The sequence below is a fragment of the Rhinatrema bivittatum genome, chromosome 7 (assembly GCF_901001135.1).
Source record: "Rhinatrema bivittatum chromosome 7, aRhiBiv1.1, whole genome shotgun sequence".
NCBI lineage: Eukaryota > Metazoa > Chordata > Amphibia > Gymnophiona > Rhinatrematidae > Rhinatrema > Rhinatrema bivittatum.
Genome location: NC_042621.1, coordinates 232,104,276 through 232,125,280, shown reverse-complemented (window position 1 = coordinate 232,125,280; position 21,005 = coordinate 232,104,276). Strand labels below are relative to the sequence as shown.

At 42.6% G+C, this 21,005-nt stretch overlaps 1 protein-coding gene across 8 annotated transcripts in view; it reads left to right on the top strand.

Moving 5' to 3' along the window:
• KNDC1 (kinase non-catalytic C-lobe domain containing 1) overlaps window positions 1–21,005 on the top strand; it is a 283,690-nt gene that overhangs the window by 85,553 nt on the left and 177,132 nt on the right. For 7 of the 8 annotated variants that reach the window (XM_029609968.1, XM_029609973.1, XM_029609967.1 and 4 more), the window contains 4 exons: window positions 2,226–2,306; window positions 13,800–13,884; window positions 14,028–14,190; window positions 14,286–15,202. In XM_029609968.1, the coding sequence (XP_029465828.1) occupies window positions 2,226–2,306; window positions 13,800–13,884; window positions 14,028–14,190; window positions 14,286–15,202 (1,246 nt within the window). The remainder of the gene's footprint in view (window positions 1–2,225; window positions 2,307–13,799; window positions 13,885–14,027; window positions 14,191–14,285; window positions 15,203–21,005) is intronic. The other variant, XM_029609974.1, reaches the window with a different exon arrangement.

The following is a 21,005-nucleotide window of genomic DNA, read 5'->3' as shown; positions in this document are numbered from 1 at the left end:
CAGGAAAAGGATCTGGCTGTCATTGTGGGCAATATTTTAAAATCCTCAGAACAATGCACGGCATTAGTCATAAAAGCAAACAGAATGTTAGAAATTTTTAGGAAAGGAATAGAGAATAAAACAGAGAAAGTCATAATACGTCTGTAATACTCCATGATGAGACTGCATCTAGAGTTCTGTGTGCAATTTTGGTTGCTGCATCTCAAAAAAGATATAATTGAACTGGAAAAGGTACAGGGAAGGGCTACCAGAATGATAAAGGGGATAGAACAGCTCCTCTATGAGGAAAGAATAAAGAGGTTAAGGCTGTTAGAGGTGTAGAAAATCATGAGTGGAACAGAATGGGTGAATGTGAATCAGTTATTTATTCTTTCAAATAATATAAAAACTAGGGAACACTCCATGAAGTTATTAAGCAGCACATTTAAAACAAACTGGAGAAAATATTTTCATTGAACACACTATTAAGCTTCCTTGCCAATCTTCTGTTCAGTACAGTGTCAAAAATGTTACTGAAGTTAAGATGGGCAATGTCCATAGCACCTTCCTTAGCCACAGAATTTCACAATCATTAAACAAACCATAGCAATAAAGGAAATAATAAAATAAAATTGGTCCTGTTTAAAAGTTTGCATACCCTTAGTTCTTAATATCATGTATTGCCCCCTTTTGCAACAGTGACGGCTTGCAGTCTTTTTTTCATGTGGTACAGCTGCCCATTCCTCTTGGCAAAAAGCCTCCAGATCCTGTAAATTCTTTGACTAACTAGCATTAACTGCTCAATGATGTTGAGGTCAGGAGCACTGTGATGGTCACTCCAGAACCTTCACTTTCTTCTGTTGCAGCCACTGAAGGGTCGAGTTGGCCTTAAGTTTTGGATCATTGTCATGTTGGAAAGTCCAAGACACCCCATGTGCAGCCTCCTGGCCAATGAATGCAAATTATCCTCCAGTGTTTTCTGATAAGATGCTGCATTCATCCTGCCATCAATTTTGACTAAATTCCCTGTGCCGCTGTAGCTCATATACCCCCATGCTTCATGGTAAGGAAGGTGTGTTTCTCTTCATAGCGTTTATGATTCTGACCATAAAGTTCAGTTTTGGTCTTATCAAATTATTTTGTTTCAGAAGTTTTGAGGCTTCTTTAGGTGTTACTTAGTGTATTGTAAGCAGGCTGTTTTGTGATGTTGGTTCAGAAATGGCTTTTTTCTGGCAACTCTACCATGCAACTCTTACCATTTTTGTTCAAGTATTTCCTTATTGGGCATGCTGAAACACCACACCACTTTGCTTCAGAGAAGCCTGTATTTCGGTAGAAGTTGCTTGCGGGTTTTTCTTTGCATCCTGACAAATTTTCCTGGCAGTTGTGTCTGAAATCTTTCTTGGTCTTCCAATTTTCCACTTCTTGATCAGAGTTTGAACAGTACTGATTGGCATTTTCAAATCTTTGGATATTTTTTAGATCCTTTTCCTGATTTAAAAAATTGAACTACTTCAATTTTTTAAATCAGGAAAAGCATAAGAACTGTCAAATCCTTTGACAGTTCTTATGCTTTCCCCATGCTTCAGTAATTACCAAAGTCAGTGTAGCCCTGGATGACATGCCCAAGGATTTCTTAAGAGCTAAGAAATTTATTGTATAATTGTAATCAAAAAAGGCACAGGTGTGTGTATACCTACCCTTCATTGCCATCTCAACCTGTGTGTGTCATCTTTAGTGAATACTATCAGCCCAAACATTCAAGGGTATGCAAACTTTTGAACAAGACCATTATATTATTTCCTTTATTGCTGTGGTTTGTTTATGATTGTGCTTGTCTGTGATGCATAATACTTTAATTTGAAACACATTAAAAATAACAATTGTGTTTTGTCTGATCACTCATGTTTTCTTTAAAATGTTACACATCTTACAAATTCTGCCAGGAGTATGTAAACATATGAGCACAACTGTACTTTTAACCACATATAGGGTGGGCAATTTTCATAGAGCCCTTTTACTTGGGTAAGGGTAAAAAGGCTCTTTGAAAATTGCTTGATTTACTTGATTAAATGGCTTTTGAAAATTCCCTGACTGTAATTCAGCAGAAATATTTGTATTTAATAAAGGATTAATATTGCTATTGCTCTTTGTATTTGTCTGCCAGAATATATTCTCTCCTATTACTGCAACTGTTATTTCCTTATGTTTGTTATTTCCCTAAGTCAACTTCTTTTTGTTTGCAGATATGCCAAGAATATCTATTTCAGCAAGGTATAAACAGCAAAACGGTTTGGTCACAATTAAGTAGATGTGCCTATCAACAGGTATAACGTTTTTTCATTTTTTGTTAACTTTTTATTTTATAAAGTAAACAGGAAGTGAACATATGACAGCCATGACAACCAAGATATAAACAACATCCACCTATCAAAGGGTCACTGTATAACCAAGCAGCAATTGTAAAACATTCCAGTGAACAGATTTATTTATTTATTATTTTTATATACCGACTTTTGATCTCAATCAAGATATCACACTGGTTTACATTCAGGTACTGTAGGTATATCTCTATCTCCAGAGGGCAATCTAAGTTTTTGTACCTGAGGCAATGGAGGGTAAAGTGACTTGCCCAAGGTCACAAGGAGTGACAGCAGGACTTGAACCATGGTCTCCTGGTTCATAGTCCACTGCTCTAACCACTAGGCTATTCCTCCTCTTCCCAGATCATAGGGAAGAAGCAAAACACGCTATCAAAAACTGAATTCATAAATAAAAATGAACACACTAAGAATGCATAGATCTGTATGTCCAGAACCACTCCCAAATGGAATCATAGAAGTGGAGAGACCCTTTGAGACAGTGTGACAACTTTTCAATTTGGGCTATCTTAAATATTTGAGATTTTCAGTGATTCAACACAAGTATGCCATTCCAGAATTGGGCAACAGCAAATCGAGAAGCTAATAGTAATTGATCTATCAAACTTTTCAGCATCACAGAAACTAAGAATCCGAATAGGCTAAAAGTACCACTTCAAGAGAGATGGAAAGCTCCTGCCCAGAAATCTGTGAAATCACCTTGAAGACCTGAATCTAAAACTATAGAAGTAATTCATTATTCCATATCTGGATTGGGGACCTCGCCTATCAGAATTTCTAACAAATTCCAATAAGGGCCGGATATATCCTTTACTCTTCTCTTCAGGCCTGCTGAGAACAAATTCCACAAGGTTTAGAGGACTAGGAATCCGACCTTCGCCTTTTAATTTCAACAGGGAGTTTTGCATTACCGCACATGATGTTCAAAAGTAACATCTGATTCAAGGCCCAAACCTGCCCAATAAGCGTTGGACATCCCAAGAATCCATGTTGTCGAACAGAATATGCAAGGATATGGTGGGGTTGCGGTAAATAAGTGATAAAGGAGAAACTCTTTCTTTACCTGTTCCCAGCTTCTTACAAACTTCCCTGAAGATTGAAAAAATATAAGTTATAATTGGACAGCCCCACTAACTTTCCTATCACTAGGATGTGATGACAGAAGGGTTACTAAATGTGCACACTCTTTTTCCATGGAAAAGGTTCTTTCTATATAAAGCCGCTCCCCTCCCTCACCCCTTGTCCTGCAACCAATTCCTTATTGGTGCTAATCTAGCAGCCCCGTAATAAAGTTGTAAATTAGGAAAGCCCATTCCCAGTTTAAAGCATGGCAACCAAAAAGTATGAAGCCCTGTTCTAGCTGGTTTGTTGGCCCAGATAAAGCTGGAAATCCATCTATTCAGTTCCCTAAATGTCTGGCTAGAAACTTGACAAGGTACATGCTGAAACAGATATGTTAGTCACGGCAGAATATTCATTTTGAGAACACTTATCTGGCCAGACCAAGCCACCGGTAAATCATTCCTTGACTTCTGCTCAGCCCCAAAATTTACATAATATTTGTCTTTAAGACCTCTAATAATGGTGAACCCTCCCCCCCCACCCCAAAAAAATGTTTTTGGCCTTGAAGTTTGTAACTTGAGACCTACAAGGCATGGAGGAATAATCAGCTTTGAGCTCACTGGGTTTACTTCTGACTTATTAAAGTTCAATTTGTAGCCAGACGCCACCCTAAACACCATGGGGCGGATTTTAAAAGCCCTGCGCGCGTAAATCCTTCCCGTCCCTAAAGCCCCGGGACGCGCGTAAGTCCTGGGGCTTTCGAAAAGGGGCGGGAGGGGGCGTGTCCGGGGGCGTTCCCGAAACGATGCGGCGTTTCGGGGGCGGGCCCGGGAGCTGGTCCGGAGGCCTCGACCACGCCACCGAGCTGGCGCCACGCCCCCGGGCCCGCCCCTGAAACGCCGGGACTGGAACACGAGCGGGGCTGCTGGCCGGCACGCGCAAAGTTACGCCTGCTGAAAGCAGGCGTAACTTTGCCTACAAAGGTGGGGGGGGTTTAGATAGGGCCGGGGGGGGGTGGGTTAGGTAGGGGAAGGGAGGGGAAGGTGGGGGAGGGCGAAGGAAAGTTCTCTCCGAGGCCGCTCCGAAATCGGAGCAGCCTCGGAGGGAACAGGCAGCGCCGCTGGGCTCGGCGCGCGCAGGTTGCACAAATGTGCACCCCCTTGCGCGCGCCGACCCCGGATTTTATAAGATACGCGCGACTACATGCGTATCTTATAAAATCCAACGTACTTTTTAAAGATCTACCCCCATTAGTATAGATAGAATGGCAGGAGCTCAATCACTGGAATTAGTAATGCATAACAGGACATCATCCATGTATAACAAGATCTTATGATGTGAATCCCCTATTTTAAAATCATTGATTTTGGGGGACTGTCTAATCACTTGGGTCATTGGTTCAATTACCAAATTAAATAGAAGAAGTGACAGAGGGCACCCCTGACAAGTATCCCAAAGAATTGAAAACCGCATAGAGGGATTCCCATTAACAACTATTCTGGTATGGTGAAAGATACAATACCTTGACCCAGTTGATATAGGCAGTTGAGTATTAATATTTTTTCCAAAACATAAAGGGCCACATAACTCGGTCAAATGCCTTTTCAGCATCCAACGAGAGACTCAGACTAGGGACTTTCTATTGGCGTGTCTAGCATACAATATAAAATACTCGCCTTGTACTGATAGTGGAAACCCATCCCTTGACAAAGCCAGATTGAGTGAAGTGAACCAAAAATGGGAGAAGTGACTCTAGTCTCAACTGAAAATTATTTGCCAATATCTTAATATCTGAGTTGATAAGAGAGAGAGAGAGAGAGAGGTTAGTAGGAACTGCAGGTAACCAAGTCAATGTCCTTTTTTTTTTTAATTTAGGTAAAACGATTATTTTAACATCTAGGAGATTATCCATTGACAAACCTGTCTGGGCAGAATTAAATAAGTTAAGAAGCATAGGGGATAGTAGAGGAAGCAGTTGCTTATACAAGTCGAAACATGTTGGGATGTATAAATTGAACAGCAAAGCAATGCAGCTGCTCGATGAAAAATTTATGGCGCTGAACGACCTCCTGCACTCGATCTCCTGCCGGAGCCATTTTCCGTACGAAAACGATTCGCGGCGAGAAATCGCTCCCGGAACCCCGCTGGACTCCCGGGAAACTTTTGGCCAGCTTGGGGGGGCCTCCTGACCCCCACAAGACTTGCCAAAAGTCCAGCGGGGGTCCGGAACGACCTCCTCCGTCGAATCGTTTTTGTCTATGGCCGCCGCCATTTTGCGGCGGCCATTTTGAAAAATGGCGCCGGCTGAAGACAACACGATTCTATTGAGGGGGCCGTTCCGGACCGCCGCCGTTCTGGACCACCGCCGGATCCCCAGGTAATTTAAAGCATTTGGGGGGGGTTCGGGAGGGTGGGGGATTTAATTTAAAGGGTCGGGGTGGGTTTTAGGGGGGTTTAGTGTGCCGGCTCACGATTTTAACGATTTTTCACGATAGTTTACACACCCAAACGGCAACAATACGATTCCCTCCCCCTCCCAGCCGAAATCGATCGTTAAGACGATCGAGGACACGATTCACATCTCTAATCGTCTTCCTCCATGTCCTGATGTGTCTTCCTGTCCAGGATGTTCTTCCCTGCGTCTTGGTCTGCAGTGCTCTTGAGCCTTCCAGTACCTGTGAGGCCGGGGGTCCCTCGGATGAGGTTGTGCCTGAGTGGACCAGCTCACAGGTGGACTGTGTGTCCTGTGCTCCTGAGCCTCCATTCCTGCCAGCCTTAGAGGGAGCTTCGGGTGACACCGGCTTCGTCATTGGAGTCCCTCTCTGCCTGGACATTTCCTGCGCTGTCCCGTTCTCCTCGTGGTCCATGACCAGCCTGCAAGGGCTGTGTAGGGCGCATAGTGGGACAGGGTGGTCCACGACTCAGTCCCGCGGGTGGCCTGAGTAGGGCGCCCTGAGAGACAGTGCCAATGTCCATGCCTCGTGTTTTGCCTATTTGGATGTCAAGTTCCTCGTGATGCCGTCGCATCAACCCAGTGTCTTCATCATGGATGCCGTCGCATCACCCCAGTGTCTTTGTCAAGGATGCCGTCGCATCAGCTAAGTGTTTGTCAGCGATGCCGTCGCATCGACCATAGTCCTGTCTTCGTGTCAAGGCCTCAGTCTGCCCTCAACCTCAGGCCAGGCCTGCTGCTCCATGCTGTTCGCAGCAGGTCCGAAAGGGCTCGGAATGGTCGGAGGACCATTCAACTTCCAACATCCTTGGATGTTGGCCTTGGGAGCTTGCAGGCCTGGCAGAGGGTCAGCCCGTTAGCCATGCGGAGCCACCGTCAACCCTCGGCTCGGCCCTGATGGTCTGGTCCCGGGCTGGGGCCCAAGGGCACACAACCCCCCCCCCACCCCCCCATTCTCAACAAGTGTTACAAGTTTTACTATTTACAAACTCAAATTCCTTCTTATTCCTCCTAACAGTATCTTCTCTACAAATCACTGAGAGGTAGTAAAAGAATGAAAACACCTGCCAGCAAGCACAGTAGCCCAATGTGCCTACTTTGATAATAAGCAGCACAAGAGAGGAAGAAAAAGAAATGTTGACCACTCTGCACACCCCACACTGCACATAACCCTCCCCACCCTGTGTGGGAAAAACATGGTGGGAACACCCCTGAAAAATGTAAACCCTGTCCAAATCACAAACACCCTACACCCAACCCTCTCCCTCAGCCAATTACTTTATGCACTATGCTCACCCCTCCAAATGTCATATTTCCACCCTTCTCAATCCGATCCCCTTACCTAATTTATTCCTTGTTGGGTAAGGGGAAAATATAAAAAATCTTTTTAGTCCCACCCTTACTAGTTCTTTGAGCAGAGCCCATTTCTCAACAGGACAAGAAGAAGAAATAGACCCAAATAAAACTTTTAAAAAGGAGATAGCGCAGCTTTTAAACTAGATGATGGGGGAAAGCTGACTGTCACTCAGAAGCACATGGTTCAGAATGATGTATCTTTGAAGGATACTAAGAGAAGGCATCCTAATAGAGAGGTTGCAATAAATGCCAAAGTGGACCAAATGTCTTTAAAGTGTAGAAAGGTTCCAAATTACCTCTGTCAACCAGTCACTTATCTGGTGAAGAAAGTGTAATAAATGTTCCCTGACGTGGCACCATGCTTCATAGTTTTCTCTTCAGGGGGATTTGTATTCCTTAACCGAGCTCACCAGTGGAACCTGATTGTCTTGTCAGAAATCACTAACGACAATCACCAGTTAATGACTGGTTTATATAAGGACACTAATTTTGCTGTTCAGCTCACTTCTGTTTCTTATGGATCAAAAAAAGCTCTTTATGAATTACGGCAAAAGTGATGTAACCTTAGTCAAAAGTTTTTTACTTGCACTTTAAAATTATTTTAAAAAAATATAAAAACAGACTTACCTTTACTCAACCCTTTCAGAGTACTTTTGGATTGATTCAGGGGTGGACCTACAAATATAAAACATGATTTGTGCCTTTCATGCCTCTTCATGTTGTCATTTATTTTTGACCGCAATTGATTCTACTTGTTCTGGTATGCTTATTATTTGATTCCAAAAAAATGTGTGGCACTATGCTATAGGCTGTTCAGTACATATATGTACTGCTTTATATGTTTACAGGCTAACAGAAAAGAACACTTATTTAGACAATATACTTCATAATCTGAAAAAATACAAACACCCCAACACAGCTGTGTTGGGATGTTTCCTGCTGTAGGAAATGCTGCTGGTATTAATTTCTTGAAAGTAAAACACATATATGCTGGTTCTCGCTAGTTCTGAGATTTTTGACTTGCCTCCTGTAAAGAGACTCTGCGGACGGACCAGCCTAGTGAAAGCTGCATTACATTGTGACAAGCTTCCTTGTCCTTAAGATTTTACAGCATCTATGCTGGCTCCCGCAGCATTATCCTATTTTTGGAATGCCCCACTCACACGTTATCAGTTTCTGAACCTTTGTGGTCTCCATTTTGAAAGCATTCTTTATAACGCTGCCTCAATTTCAGAAACCATACACAGCTCTCACATTGCCTAGCTACTGTGGTGGCCCAGCAAACGCTTTCTATCTTCACTTGATATGAACACTCATTACTCCCCCTGATGTAGCCCTGGTGTGAAACACAGCTGTGTCGGGGTGTTTGTATTTTTTCAGATTATGAAGTATATTATCTAAATAAGTGTTCTTTCCTATTGGCCTGTAAACAAATAAAGCAGTACATATAAGTATTGAACAGCCTATACTGTAGTGCCACACATTTTTTTTGAAATTATAATTACATGCATGTGTGTGCTATTTACTCTGCATACTCGGTGTGCATACTTGTGTTTTAGATGTGTTACAGTCTCCTGCATCCAATCCTTTATTTTCTGATTCCTGTATAGTGGTGTTACAGGAAGGTATCCTAAGCTAGTGTCCAATTACAGACCTATCACCCTACTTTACATGGACTATAAAATATTTGCTAAAGTTCTGGCTACTCGATTGGCTAATACTAAGGGGATTTAATACATAAGGATCACTCTGGCTTCATCAAAGGCCGGCTTATTTCTAATAATTCCCATTTATTTCTTCATATTCTTGAATTATTAGCTAAATTTGATCCATCACTAATGATGGCTCTCTCCCTGATGCTGAAAAAGCTTTTGATAGGGTTGAGTGAGTGCATCTTTTTGCTATTTTGCATTGGTTTGGGTTTGGACCATCCATTAGCCCATTTATTTGTTAATAGTAGACTCTCCTCTAGATTTGAGTTGCATAGAGGCACCAGAGAGGATTATCCTTTCTTATTTAACCTGGCTTTGGAACCCCTATTGCTGGCCATCCAGCAAAATCCAGATATTTTAAGTATAGATGTAGGTACAGACTCTTGCATATGATCCGCATATGCAATGATGTGTTGTATATTAAGAATACTGATTGTACTCTTTCTCATCTCTTCTCCCTCATTTCCAGATATTCTTCTTTCTCAGGTTATTGTGTGAACTGGCACAAGACAGAGTTGCTGCCGTTGAGTCTAATGGATAGAACTGTGAATATCACTGCCTATCCATTTCAAAAAGTGAAAGAAGGCCTTAAGTATTTGAGTGTCTACTTTTTTGATACCCTTTTTCAAACTGTTACTTACTGTGAGTCATCTGTCTTACAAATGCTCTGGGGAGCTTTGCTCCAAAAATCTCCCTTGTGACTCACATGATGGGGATGACTTGATACGATTAAAATGGTGATTGCTGCTTGACTTAATTTTATATTCTCTATGATTCCCATTTTCTTTTCTATTGATTTTTACAAGCATGTGGACCACTTAATTCAGAAACCCCCTAGAATAGCGGTTTCTAAATTGAAAGCTGATAAAAATAATAGTAGGATGAACTTTCCTGGTTTCTATAGCTATCATCAGGGTTACCATTGGATGTCTGATTCTTTGCAATTGCAGGAATGCCCCTAATGGTTGAATATAGAACAATGGTTGATTTTTCTCCTTTCCTTTTGAAATTCTTCATGGGATGACATTCCCTCCCTCCTTTAGTGGGAGTCCTATTCTGCATTCCACTTTGAGCGTTCTCTGAATTTGATCAATTACTGGTACCTTTTTCTCCTAAATGGAAAATACTCTAAGCTGGCTTCTCTGTGGTTTCATTCCCACACTAAACTTGTCGGTAAATGTTTGAATTAGAAAGTGTGGCAAACAAGCAGACTCTGGTTTTTGTCCTCCCTGCAGAAAGATCACAAATTACTTCCATTTGCTGATTTAATGTCCATTTACTTTCTGCCCAAGACTCAGTTCTGTTCCTGGCTGCAACTCTGTGCTTGTCTGAGTTCTGATCTTTCTCCTAATTGTTGTTTCTCTGCCTTTCCCAAATTGTATGTACTGTATCATGATTTTGATCATTAGGTCATTTGGCTTCTAGACTCTATAAAACTATCAAAGAGACAAAATTTCCTGTTTTGATGGGATTACAGAATTTGTGACTTGCAAAATCTGATTGTACAGATGAAGACGTGGATTGGTCATATTTCTGGAGCTCCTCATTGCATGTTTCTTTATCTTCCAGCTTGATGCGATCTTTTTTTATATTGCACATAGAGTGGTATGGACCCCTTGGAAGTTGTATAGAGCTGGCTTAATTACTACACATTGTTGCTGGTCTTGTACATTACCTAAAGCTACTTTGTACCATATGCTATTCTTTTGCCCTATAATACAACAAATTTGGCAAAACATTGGGAATATTATATTCCATATTTTACAAATACATTGCCTGCTCACTTACTGCATTGTTATATTATGTATGGCAGCCTTTCCTTCCCATCTTTCTGCCCCGCACAGGACATTACTAGAATTTTTTCTGGTAGTTTACCTTCAAGCTAATTTTATCATTCTGGAAGAATAGTGATTTACTCAATGAACATTACTAGTGGCATACCATTTGTATGTATTGTAAATATGAAAGAGTGGTTGCTGTTAAATTTCATTGTCTTCCCTCCTGGTTGGCAGTGTGGAAACCTTTACACGATTATTTCAAGTCTTCTTCTTTTCCTTCACTTAGCAACAACTGATTATTCAATTACAGTTATGCTGGCTCATGTTACCCTTTTGGTTTTATGTTACGGTTTTCTTTTATGTTTGTTTTTCTTTAGTATGATAGGGGTCTATAAAATAATGAGTGGAACAGAACAAGTAAACGCTAATCTTTTGAAAAGTACAAACACCAGGGGAGACACACAATGAAGTTACTAGGTAATACATCTAAAACTAATAAGAGAAAATATTTTTTTACTCAATGCATGGAATTCATTGTCAGAGGATGTGGTAAAAACTATTAGTGTAGCTGCATTTAAAAGGTTTTGGACAAGTTCCTGGAAGAAAAGTCCATGAACCATTATTAAGGTAGAGCTGCATAAATCCACTGCTTATTCTTGGGATAAGCAGCTTGGAATCTATCTACCCCTTGGGATCTTGCCAGGTATTTGTGATCTGGCTTGGCCACTTTTGGAAACAGGATACTGGGCTTGATGGACCTTTGGTCTAACCCAGTATGGCAAGTATTATCCTCTTATGTAAATACTCAAAGACTCAAAACAAACCCCCCCCCCCCAATCCCTCTTCCCTTCCTGTCCCAACAATGAAGAATAATCCCATTCCCATCCTGCATCCAGATCTGCACCAGTGTCCCTGAGACAATTTCAAAAGAAATTGCATAAATTTCTGAATAAAAAAAGCCAATCTGCTGCACCTATAGAGTAAAGATGATCTCAGTCTGTTAAGCATGCTAATCAGGGCATAGTGGACATTTGAGGTATCATACAGCTTTCCCTGCAATGAATAATTTCTGGCACCAGGCCTCAAGGTTCTGCTCCCTTTAGCTATGGCAAGAATGAGGAACAGAACGAAGGCAGAGCAACAGGCCGGCTCACTCAATTATCTGTGTGGGTTCTGCATGCAGCCAAGGGAGTCTTGCGATGGTTGCTGGTTCTGCTGCATGACGCTTCACCTATTGGAGAGAAGGAAAACAAAAGAAAAAAGAAAAACAGGAAGTGAAAGGCAGGACTAGATCAGTAATAACAAAAACAAATAACCAAATTGTTGCTGAGACTGCCTCAAGTAAATCATCCAGCCTGTGCATGTGAGCTTGTTGTGGAGCCCTAGTCCCAATGTCCAGGCAAAAAACTGATGGAGTGCCCAAGATTATCATGGTATAAGGAAGTCTGTATCTCTGAAAGGACCTTAAAATATTGGTCTACTTTTTCAAGAACCCCCAAAAAAAACCCAAAAATAAAAATACTCCTGCCGCTGCTGCTCCAGATTGAACAAGAAGTTTGAAAAATAATAATAATTTTGTCATACTGGTAATGTAGGGTACCAGCCTCTCTGGCCATGGGCATGATCTTGATTTTGTCCCCAAAGCAATGCAAGCACACAATAACTGCCAGAGGATGTTTACCGTCCTTCAGAACCTGGCCTAAGGCTCTATGGGTCCTGATAATGAGGCTTCCTGTGGTAGGGCTGAATTAGAGCAGCTTAGGCAGCCAGTTGTAAAAGAATTAAACCAGGTGTGAGCCTTCTGTCTGCTCTAGGAGCCCTATCAATAGTGTTTTGATCTGATGGCTCCTGTTCTCTAAATCATAATTTTTCTCCTCTAAGGTTTTGATGTCCCTCTAGCTTTTCGAGACTCTCTGTGGTCACTGTAGGAGAAGTGCTATATTCATCCATCTGTTATTTGACATCGTCAATCCTCATAGTTGTTTCTTGAACCCGAGATACCAGTTTGGCAACATTATCTACTATTATTTCTAGTTGGGTGTCCAAGTGGATTGAATTAGAGAGGACAGTTTCTTCAATATTTCTTTCATTGCCAAGATCATTTCTGTGGGAAGTTGTATTGCAGGCCTCTCAGCATTCACTGTGGCCATCTTTCCCTTCGAGCTAATCCATTTCACTGGACTCTTGCTGGCTAGTTTCTATGTCTTATTAGCTTGATGTGAACACAAAGCAGATAAAGAGGTGATGTGGCCAAACTTGGACACCAGAAAGACTGCTTACAGGAGGAAAATTGTGGAGCAGTAAGAGCTCAGCTCACGTGAATCCAACTGCTATTAAGGCATCAAATGACCCCAAACTTTTTTTATTTTTCTATAAAATTGTTTCTTTTAATCACAATTTTTAGTAGTTTATGATTAAGGCACATGAGTAATTAACAATAATGGCAACCTTCCTCACATGAATTAACTTCCCAGGAAGCCTGTATAAAATTCTTAAACATCTGTTATATTTAGACCAGATCAATTTTGTGAAAGATTGGTAGGTAATATATACATATTAATGATTTTTTAGGCATTCCCTAACAAAGCAAAAGAGAACGCTTAATGGGTAGGTAATGTCCATTCATTCATCTGGCTGTGACCTTGTTTTATCTCCTAAACCAAGGAAGATACTATTGACTATATGCCATTGCAGGAATTAGTGCAGCCAACTATGAATAAGATAGGTTTGGGGCATGGGGTATGCTGAATACTGCATATATTGGAAGTGAACATAATAGCAAAACAGACATGCGATACTAAGTTTTAATTCAATCCAGTAAAATACCTCCCTTCCCCCTCCCCCTCCCCCCTGCTGAAAATAGAACACCACTCCCACATTTATGTATACCATATGGGAGTACATGCTGTAATCTTGTTGATATGATCTCCATGCTGTGATAGTTTTAATAGTCATTTGTTATAAACAATAGATCCACAAATTTTGATATATTTTTTAATTACCTGTTGGTGTGTGGTTTTTTTTCTTTCTCATTTCTGAGGGTTTGTTTTTTTTTTTTTTTTTCACTTGGGCATACAAGAATGAAGAAGCAATCCTTGGAGACTGTGTTTCTTTAGTGCCAGCAGATAAGCACGACAAAGAAGGATCTTTAGAATCTATTGTGGGTAGGTGTCAGATTGTGATAGGTCTGTTCCATTTATAAGATTAAACAATATTGGTTAAACCAAATATATTACAATAGATGCATTGTAAAATGTGATTTCAATTTTTAAGTGTGCCCTTGATCTCATGTTCTTTTTACCTGTAGGATTTGTACCTGTAACTAATAAAAGCAAGCTTACAGCTGTTAGAGGACCAGTTCCTTATCAGTTCTCTATGAGTAATGAAGCTTCTAAACTACCAATCACATTTACATCTCCAGCAACATATTTTAAACCTATTATACTAATGCAAAATACGGATCTCACAAGGTACCATTACTAGCTTTTACTTTTAAGAGTTAAAAATTGAATTACTTTAGGTAGATTTAAATATGTGTCCTTACACTATTTCTTATTCTTTTAAGAAATAAACATGAGATATATAGAACATCCTGTCCTGAGCAGCTTGTGGAAGTTGTAAACAATGAAATAATAGTGGACAACACAGAATCAATATGTGTGAATGACATTGAAAGCCATGCTGTTGAGAAGCATTCTGCATCTGTATATCAGCTAACACCTGGGTGTGAGAAAAAAACTGCAAGTCCAATGACTAATTCCAACTATTCATCTTTAAAAGGACAAAGTCCAAATAATTTGCTGTCATTTACAGCCCATTCTACATCTACCTCAAATTCTTTGTCTGATCATAAAGAGATTATTTCAAGAGCAGCATCTTCAAGCTCTTCGGTTTGTTCTACAATACCCAGTATGTCTATTTTAAATAATGTCCTTCTCAAACAAGACCCAGAGATGTCTGTGCCAAATCTTGAGTCCCTGCAGCCAATTGCTCAAGAACAAGTACCAAATATACACTATCAAACAGAAACTGTATGCGATTGCCTCAGTAATCCACCTGAATTTATTTCAGACTCTTTAGGAATCAATAACTCTGATAACAGTTTCGAAAATAGTTCTCCATGTAACCAAGAAACCTGGAGCACAAGTAATAAACCTGCCAGAAAAAATAAAGTCATAACAAATATAAATGCTTCACAAAATGAATCACTAAATTCTTATTCATCCTTTGATGCAACCAATAATATCATTAAAATGAACAGTAAAGAAGTTGAGGAATGTGAAGAGAAGTTGGACACTACCGTATCTTTTCCAGATAACTCATCTTCCATGGATGCAGACACAAAGTGTTTATCAAATTTAAAATATTCATTCCAGCAAAAAATAACAATTTGCTCATCTTTACAGAAAGTGGTGCATCTAATACAAGAAGAATTTGCATTTGATGGTTATTTAGAGAATGGTGTAGAAGAACTTGCTATGGGTAGGCACACGTTGTTATATTTCAGTACCATATGAGTATGCCTGAATTTTGAAAATGTAAATGAATGTAATTTATTAAGACCAAGAATTATGAAAAAGTATTTTAAATATTCTTGGAAACACAGTTTGGGGTAGATTTTAAAAGAAGCACGTGTGGCCTATATGTGTGCGCACACATATAAGCCCGATTTTATAACATGAGTGCGCAGGCGCGCGCATGTTATAAAATCCGGGGTCGGCGCGCACAAGAGGGTGCACCTTGCGTATGCCGAGCCGCGTTGGATTCCTCCGTTCCCTTCCCCCTAGTCTGACCTTCCCATCCCAGCCCTACTCTAACTCCCCCCTCCCATCTTTATTTTACTTTTTGCACCTGCCTAGAGGCAGGCGCAAGTTGCGTGCGCCAGCCAATTGCCAGCACACGATCTCGGACACAGCGGCAAATGGCCGCTGTGCCAGGAGCCGCTGACCCCGCCCCTTTTTTCAAGCCCCGGGACTTACAGGCGTCCCAGAGCTTTACACACGCCGCAGGGTCTTTTGGAAATAGGCCCAGAGCACGTAACCCCCCTATTCACGTAAATCTTTGAAAATCTTCCCCTTTATGTGCATGTTTTGGGGTTGAATTAGCACATGTAGAAACTTGTGCTGATTCAACCTCTTTTTGTGTCTGTTACTATGTGTCCAATATATGTGCACATTTATTTTATTTTTTATTTAGCGTTTTTCTATACCGGCATTCATGATTAGAAACCACATCATGCCGGTTTACATAAAACAAGGGGTGAGAGCAAGAAAAGAAAAAACAAGTGCAAGGAGAACAAAAGTTACATTACAACAGGGTCTTAAAACTGGGAAGAGAAATTAGAATAAGAGAGCCATGTACATGTACAATAAGAGAGTACACATATTTTTCTGTGTACATTTTGCAAATCCAGAATCTTTTAATTGTATTTGTTTACAATGGCAAAGGAAAGCATTCAATTTTTTCATAACTTAAAATGTCACACACTTTCATTGTGTGTTTGCTCAGAGCCTAGAAATAAAGGTCAATGCACAAGGTATAATTGACAACTTTTTATTGGACTAATCTATCATATTTGTGACTAAGAACATAAGATGTGTCATGCTGGGTTAGACCAAAAGTCCATCAAGCAGAGCATCCTATCTCTGACAGTGGTCAGTCTCTAAAAGTAGATTCAATTTCTTGCTGCTCACTTCTTAAGTGTGGTGGGTTTCCTTGAGTCACCTGTTTATTTTTTATGGCCTTTTCTTCTATTAATTTGTCCAAACCCTTCTTAAACCCAGCTATTCTACTTGCCTTGACTATATTCTCCAGCAATAAATTCCAAAGCTTGATTGTGTGTTGAGTGAAAAAATTATTTCTCCAATTTATTTTTAAATGTGCTACCTATTAGCTTAAAGGAGTGTGTTGCGAGCAACATAAGCATGATCCCCTCTTGCCGTGGTGCAAGTGATGCAACCTCAAGGGCAAAACCCTAAGGTCTGTGCTGACAGCGGGTGAACAAATCTTTGCATGGGCCATTCTAAGGGAAAGTCCAAAAGTCAGTAACTATGGACAGAGCCAAAGACTTGGATGAAAACTTGGATGAAAACTTGGACAAAAGCTGCAGCTGAAGCTGGAGTCAAGGTTGCGGCTGTAGCTGGAGACAAGGCTCAGCTGAAGCTGAAGACAAACCTGGATGACCTCTGCTGGGGCGACAAAGGAGCTTCAGCAAGGCCCTTTTATAGGGCGAAGAGTCCTGATATCAACCAAGGGCACTGCGGACATTTCTTGCTGCAGGCCCTTTAAAAGAGTAAGCTTCAGGTACGCGTGCCTAGGTGGAAGCCCTGTTGCAGCGATTCTGGTGTCATCCCACTGAGCTGTATCACTCGGCAGCATCCCACCACAGTGAGGTCTGCCGGTCCCAGCATGAGTTTAGACACTCACAGGGAACATTTTGCGGTGCTGTTCCCATAGTGTGGGGAGATCTATTGGCAGCTCCATTTAATTTGCATGGAGGATGAAGAACCTTTTTACTCACAGGACAAGCAGGATGGTAGTCCTCACATATGGGTGACATCATCAGGATGGAGCCCAATCACGGAACACTTTTGTCAAAGTTTCTAGAACTTTGACTGGCACCTACTGGGCATGCCCAGCAATGCACTGACCCTGCATCCAGCAGGGGTCCCCCTTCAGTCTCTTTTTTTCCGCGCAGCAGTAGCCACGCGGGTTAAGGAGCTCTCTTGAGATTCCTGACAGGAATTTTCCACACGGAACTTCTTTAAAAATTTTCAAAAAAATTCTACCCCATAGGGGTCCCCCTATCCGATATCTATACTCCGCGGTCAAAAGGTAAGATTTTACCCTTGTTGCAGTCGATTCCTGTCGAGTTTCCCCTTTGGGGCCTACTGGCCATCGACCGCACCGCGGCTAAATTTTTGTCGAGGCCATGGCGTTGGGTTTTCGTCGGTGCCCCGATTGTCCTCGGACAATGTCCATCACAGACCCGCATAGAGTTTGTGTATTGTGCTTGGGGGCCGACCATGATACCCTAACTTGCACCAAATGTGCCCAAATGACGCCGAAGGGTCGTAAAGCCCATTTAGAGAAGATGAAGTTTCTTTTTCATTCAAAACTCCTGACTCCATCGACCGCTTCAACTTCATCTGAGCCGGTTTGATCAACCTCTCACCAGCAACAATACATCGGTGCTGTTTATCTGGCTTCGACTACTCCTAAGGTGTCGACTTCTTTCTCTTCAATTCAGGAGAAGGACCGAGGAGAACATCGTGAAAAGCTTTGACACCAGCATAGGAAGGCTCAGTCCGTCAAACCAGGCAATTCCTTGGCATCGGCGTCGACAGAGTCACCGACAAAACCCGTCCGGAGTCGCAATTCCCCTTTCACTGGTGGACTGTCCGTCTATGCCAGTGCTGCCTCCTGCTCCGGTGCCGGGGTTCCACGCCCCCAGGCTTCCGTGAGGAATTTGATCGGATTATCCAAGAGGCCATCGGTAAAGCACTGCAGGGCTTCCAACCTCCATTAATGCCAATACCGATTCCCATGGTGCTCGCGTCGCTATTGGGTAGACTGGATTCGTTGCTCAGTGTCCTTCCACCGCTGGAACAGAGAACACCGGTATGTCCTCTTCCTTCTATGCTAATACCCGTGTCCATCAGAAGACGAAGAAACACAGATACCCATACCGATGTCTGGGATCCTGCCACCGACTCATCCATCAATGTCACAGGTTTCATCGATCCCGCCATCGGTGCCTCCATCGATGCCATCTGTGCCTAGGCCTGGCCCTTCGGGATTAGCACCATTTCTCCCTTCTGAAGATCCTCAGGGAGCTGGTGATCAACCTTATGATCCTTGGACTGATGATTCTTCCCAGGATACCGATAATCTGCCTTCAGAGCCCTCCCCTCCTGAAGAGAGAAGGTGTTCTCCTCCAGAGGATCTGTCCTTTATCAATTTCATTAAAGAAATGTCTGAAACAATTCCATTTCAGCTTCAGACAAAAGAAGATTCAAGGCACAAGATGCTGGAAGTACTCCAGTTTATTGATGCTCCTAAGGAAATCATGTCAATTCCCATTCATGAAATCCTTATTGACCTGCTGAAGAGGAATTGGGAGCATCCAGGTTCAGTTCCACCTGTCAACCGTAAGACAGATGCCACCTATCTTGTGTAGTCAGCCCCTGGGTTTCAAAGATCACAACTGGATCATCACTCTGTGGTTGTGGAATCAGCCCAGAAAAAGGCACGATGTTCCAAACCTCATTCCTCCATACCTCCAGGAAAGGAACAGAAATCCCTAGATGCTTTTGGCAGATGGGTTTTTCATGGCTCAATGCTTATATCTCGCATTGCTTCCTACCAGTTGTACATGACCCAGTATAACAGAACCCTTTTTAAGAAGATTCAGGATTTCTCTGAATCTTTTCCTGACCAGTTCCAGGATGAGCTTAATGCTCTAGCTCAGAAAGGCCTGGATGCTGGCAAGCATGAGGTCCGTGCTGCATACGACATATTTGACACTGCCTCTAGGGTGTCCACAGCAGGGATTAGTGCAAGAAGGTGGGCCTGGTTGAAATCCTCCGACCTCAGACCAGAGGTACAGGACAGGTGGCGCAGCTCAAGGACCACCATGAAACGCTGCATCAACTTTCTTCAGTGCCTGCTGAGTTCTCATCCACCTCCAAGAGGACATTCAAACGAGATGTTAAGCGACCGGCCTACAAATCAAGAAGGTATTATCTTCCGGCTTCCCGAGGTCGCCCTTCCAAGCCTTATCAAAAAGGTCAGTCCAGGCAGTCCCGACCTCAGAAGACCCAACCTGCACCTCAGCCAGGACCAGCGTCAGGGTTTTGACTCCTTTCTGGAGAGCATAGGCCAACCTCCTCTTCCATCAGTACCGGTCGGCGGTCGGTTGTGCCACTTCACCAACACTTGGCACACAGTCACCACCAATCAGTGAGTACTTGCAGTAGTCACTCAGGGTTACCACCTCAACTTCCTGACTGTAGTGCCGGACTCCCCACCTCAGCTGACGTGGGGATCATCTGACCACTCTCTTCTTCTGGAACAAGAGGTATCAACCCTCCTCCAGTCCCAGGCAATAGAACCAGTGCCCCTCTCCCAACGGGGGCAGGGATTCTATTCCCGGTATTTCCTCATCCCAAAAAAGTCAGGTGGCATTTGTCCAATTCTGGACCTTCGCGCCCTAAACAATTATCTGCAAAGAGAGAAGTTCAAGATGGTAACCTTGAGGTCTCTACTTCCTCTTCTTCAAAAAGTAGATTGGCTATGCTCTCTAGATCTCCAGGATGCATACAAACACATCTCAATTATTCCATCTCATCACAAAGTCCTGCGATTCCTGGTTGGCCCTCGTCATTTCCAGTACTGTGTACTGCCATTCGGCCTGGCATCTGCTCCACGAGTATTCACCAAGTGCCTCGTGGTAGTCGCAGCCTTCCTCAGGAGTCAGGGTGTCCATGTCTATCCTTATCTCGACAATTGGTTGATAAGGGCCCCGACTCAGCAAACCGCATTGGCGTCCTTGCGTCTCACTCTCCATACCCTGATCTCCCTAGGGTTTCTGATCAACTATCCCAAATCCAAGATAGTTCCATCCCAAACCCTATCTTTTATAGGGGCCGACCTAGACACTATACAGGCGAAAGCCTTCCTTCCTCAGGATCGGGCTTTCACCCTGGCCTCTCTGGCACATCTTTTACAGACTCTCGAGTATCCTCAAATGCTCATCACTTTCTCATACTGCTAGGCCACATGGCAGCCTCGGTACATGTCACGCCGATGGCCCGCCTAGCCATGAGAGCCATGCAGTGGACTCTAAAATCCCAGTGGGTTCAAGCTTGTCAGCCAATGTCCAGCATTGTTCAAGTTACCACATAGCTCTGATTATCGCTGGCCTGGTGGATGCAACACTCCAGTCTAACTCAAGGCCTTCCATTTCAGGCTATAGAACCTCAAATTACCTTGACAACAGACACCTCCAACCTAGGGTGGGGTGCTCATGTCGGCTACCTGCAGACTCAGGGAACCTGGTCTCCAGAGGAAGCCAAACACCAGATACATTTCCTGGAGCTTCGGGCAATCAGATATGCCCTCCGAGTCCTTCAGGATTGACTCTCAAACAAGACCATCCTGATTCAAGCCGACAATCAGGTGGCGATGTGGTACATCAACAAGCAAGGGGGAGCGGGCTCCTACCTCCTGTGTCAGGAAGCTGCACATATATGGGCGTGGGCCCTTTCCCACTCGATGTCCCTCA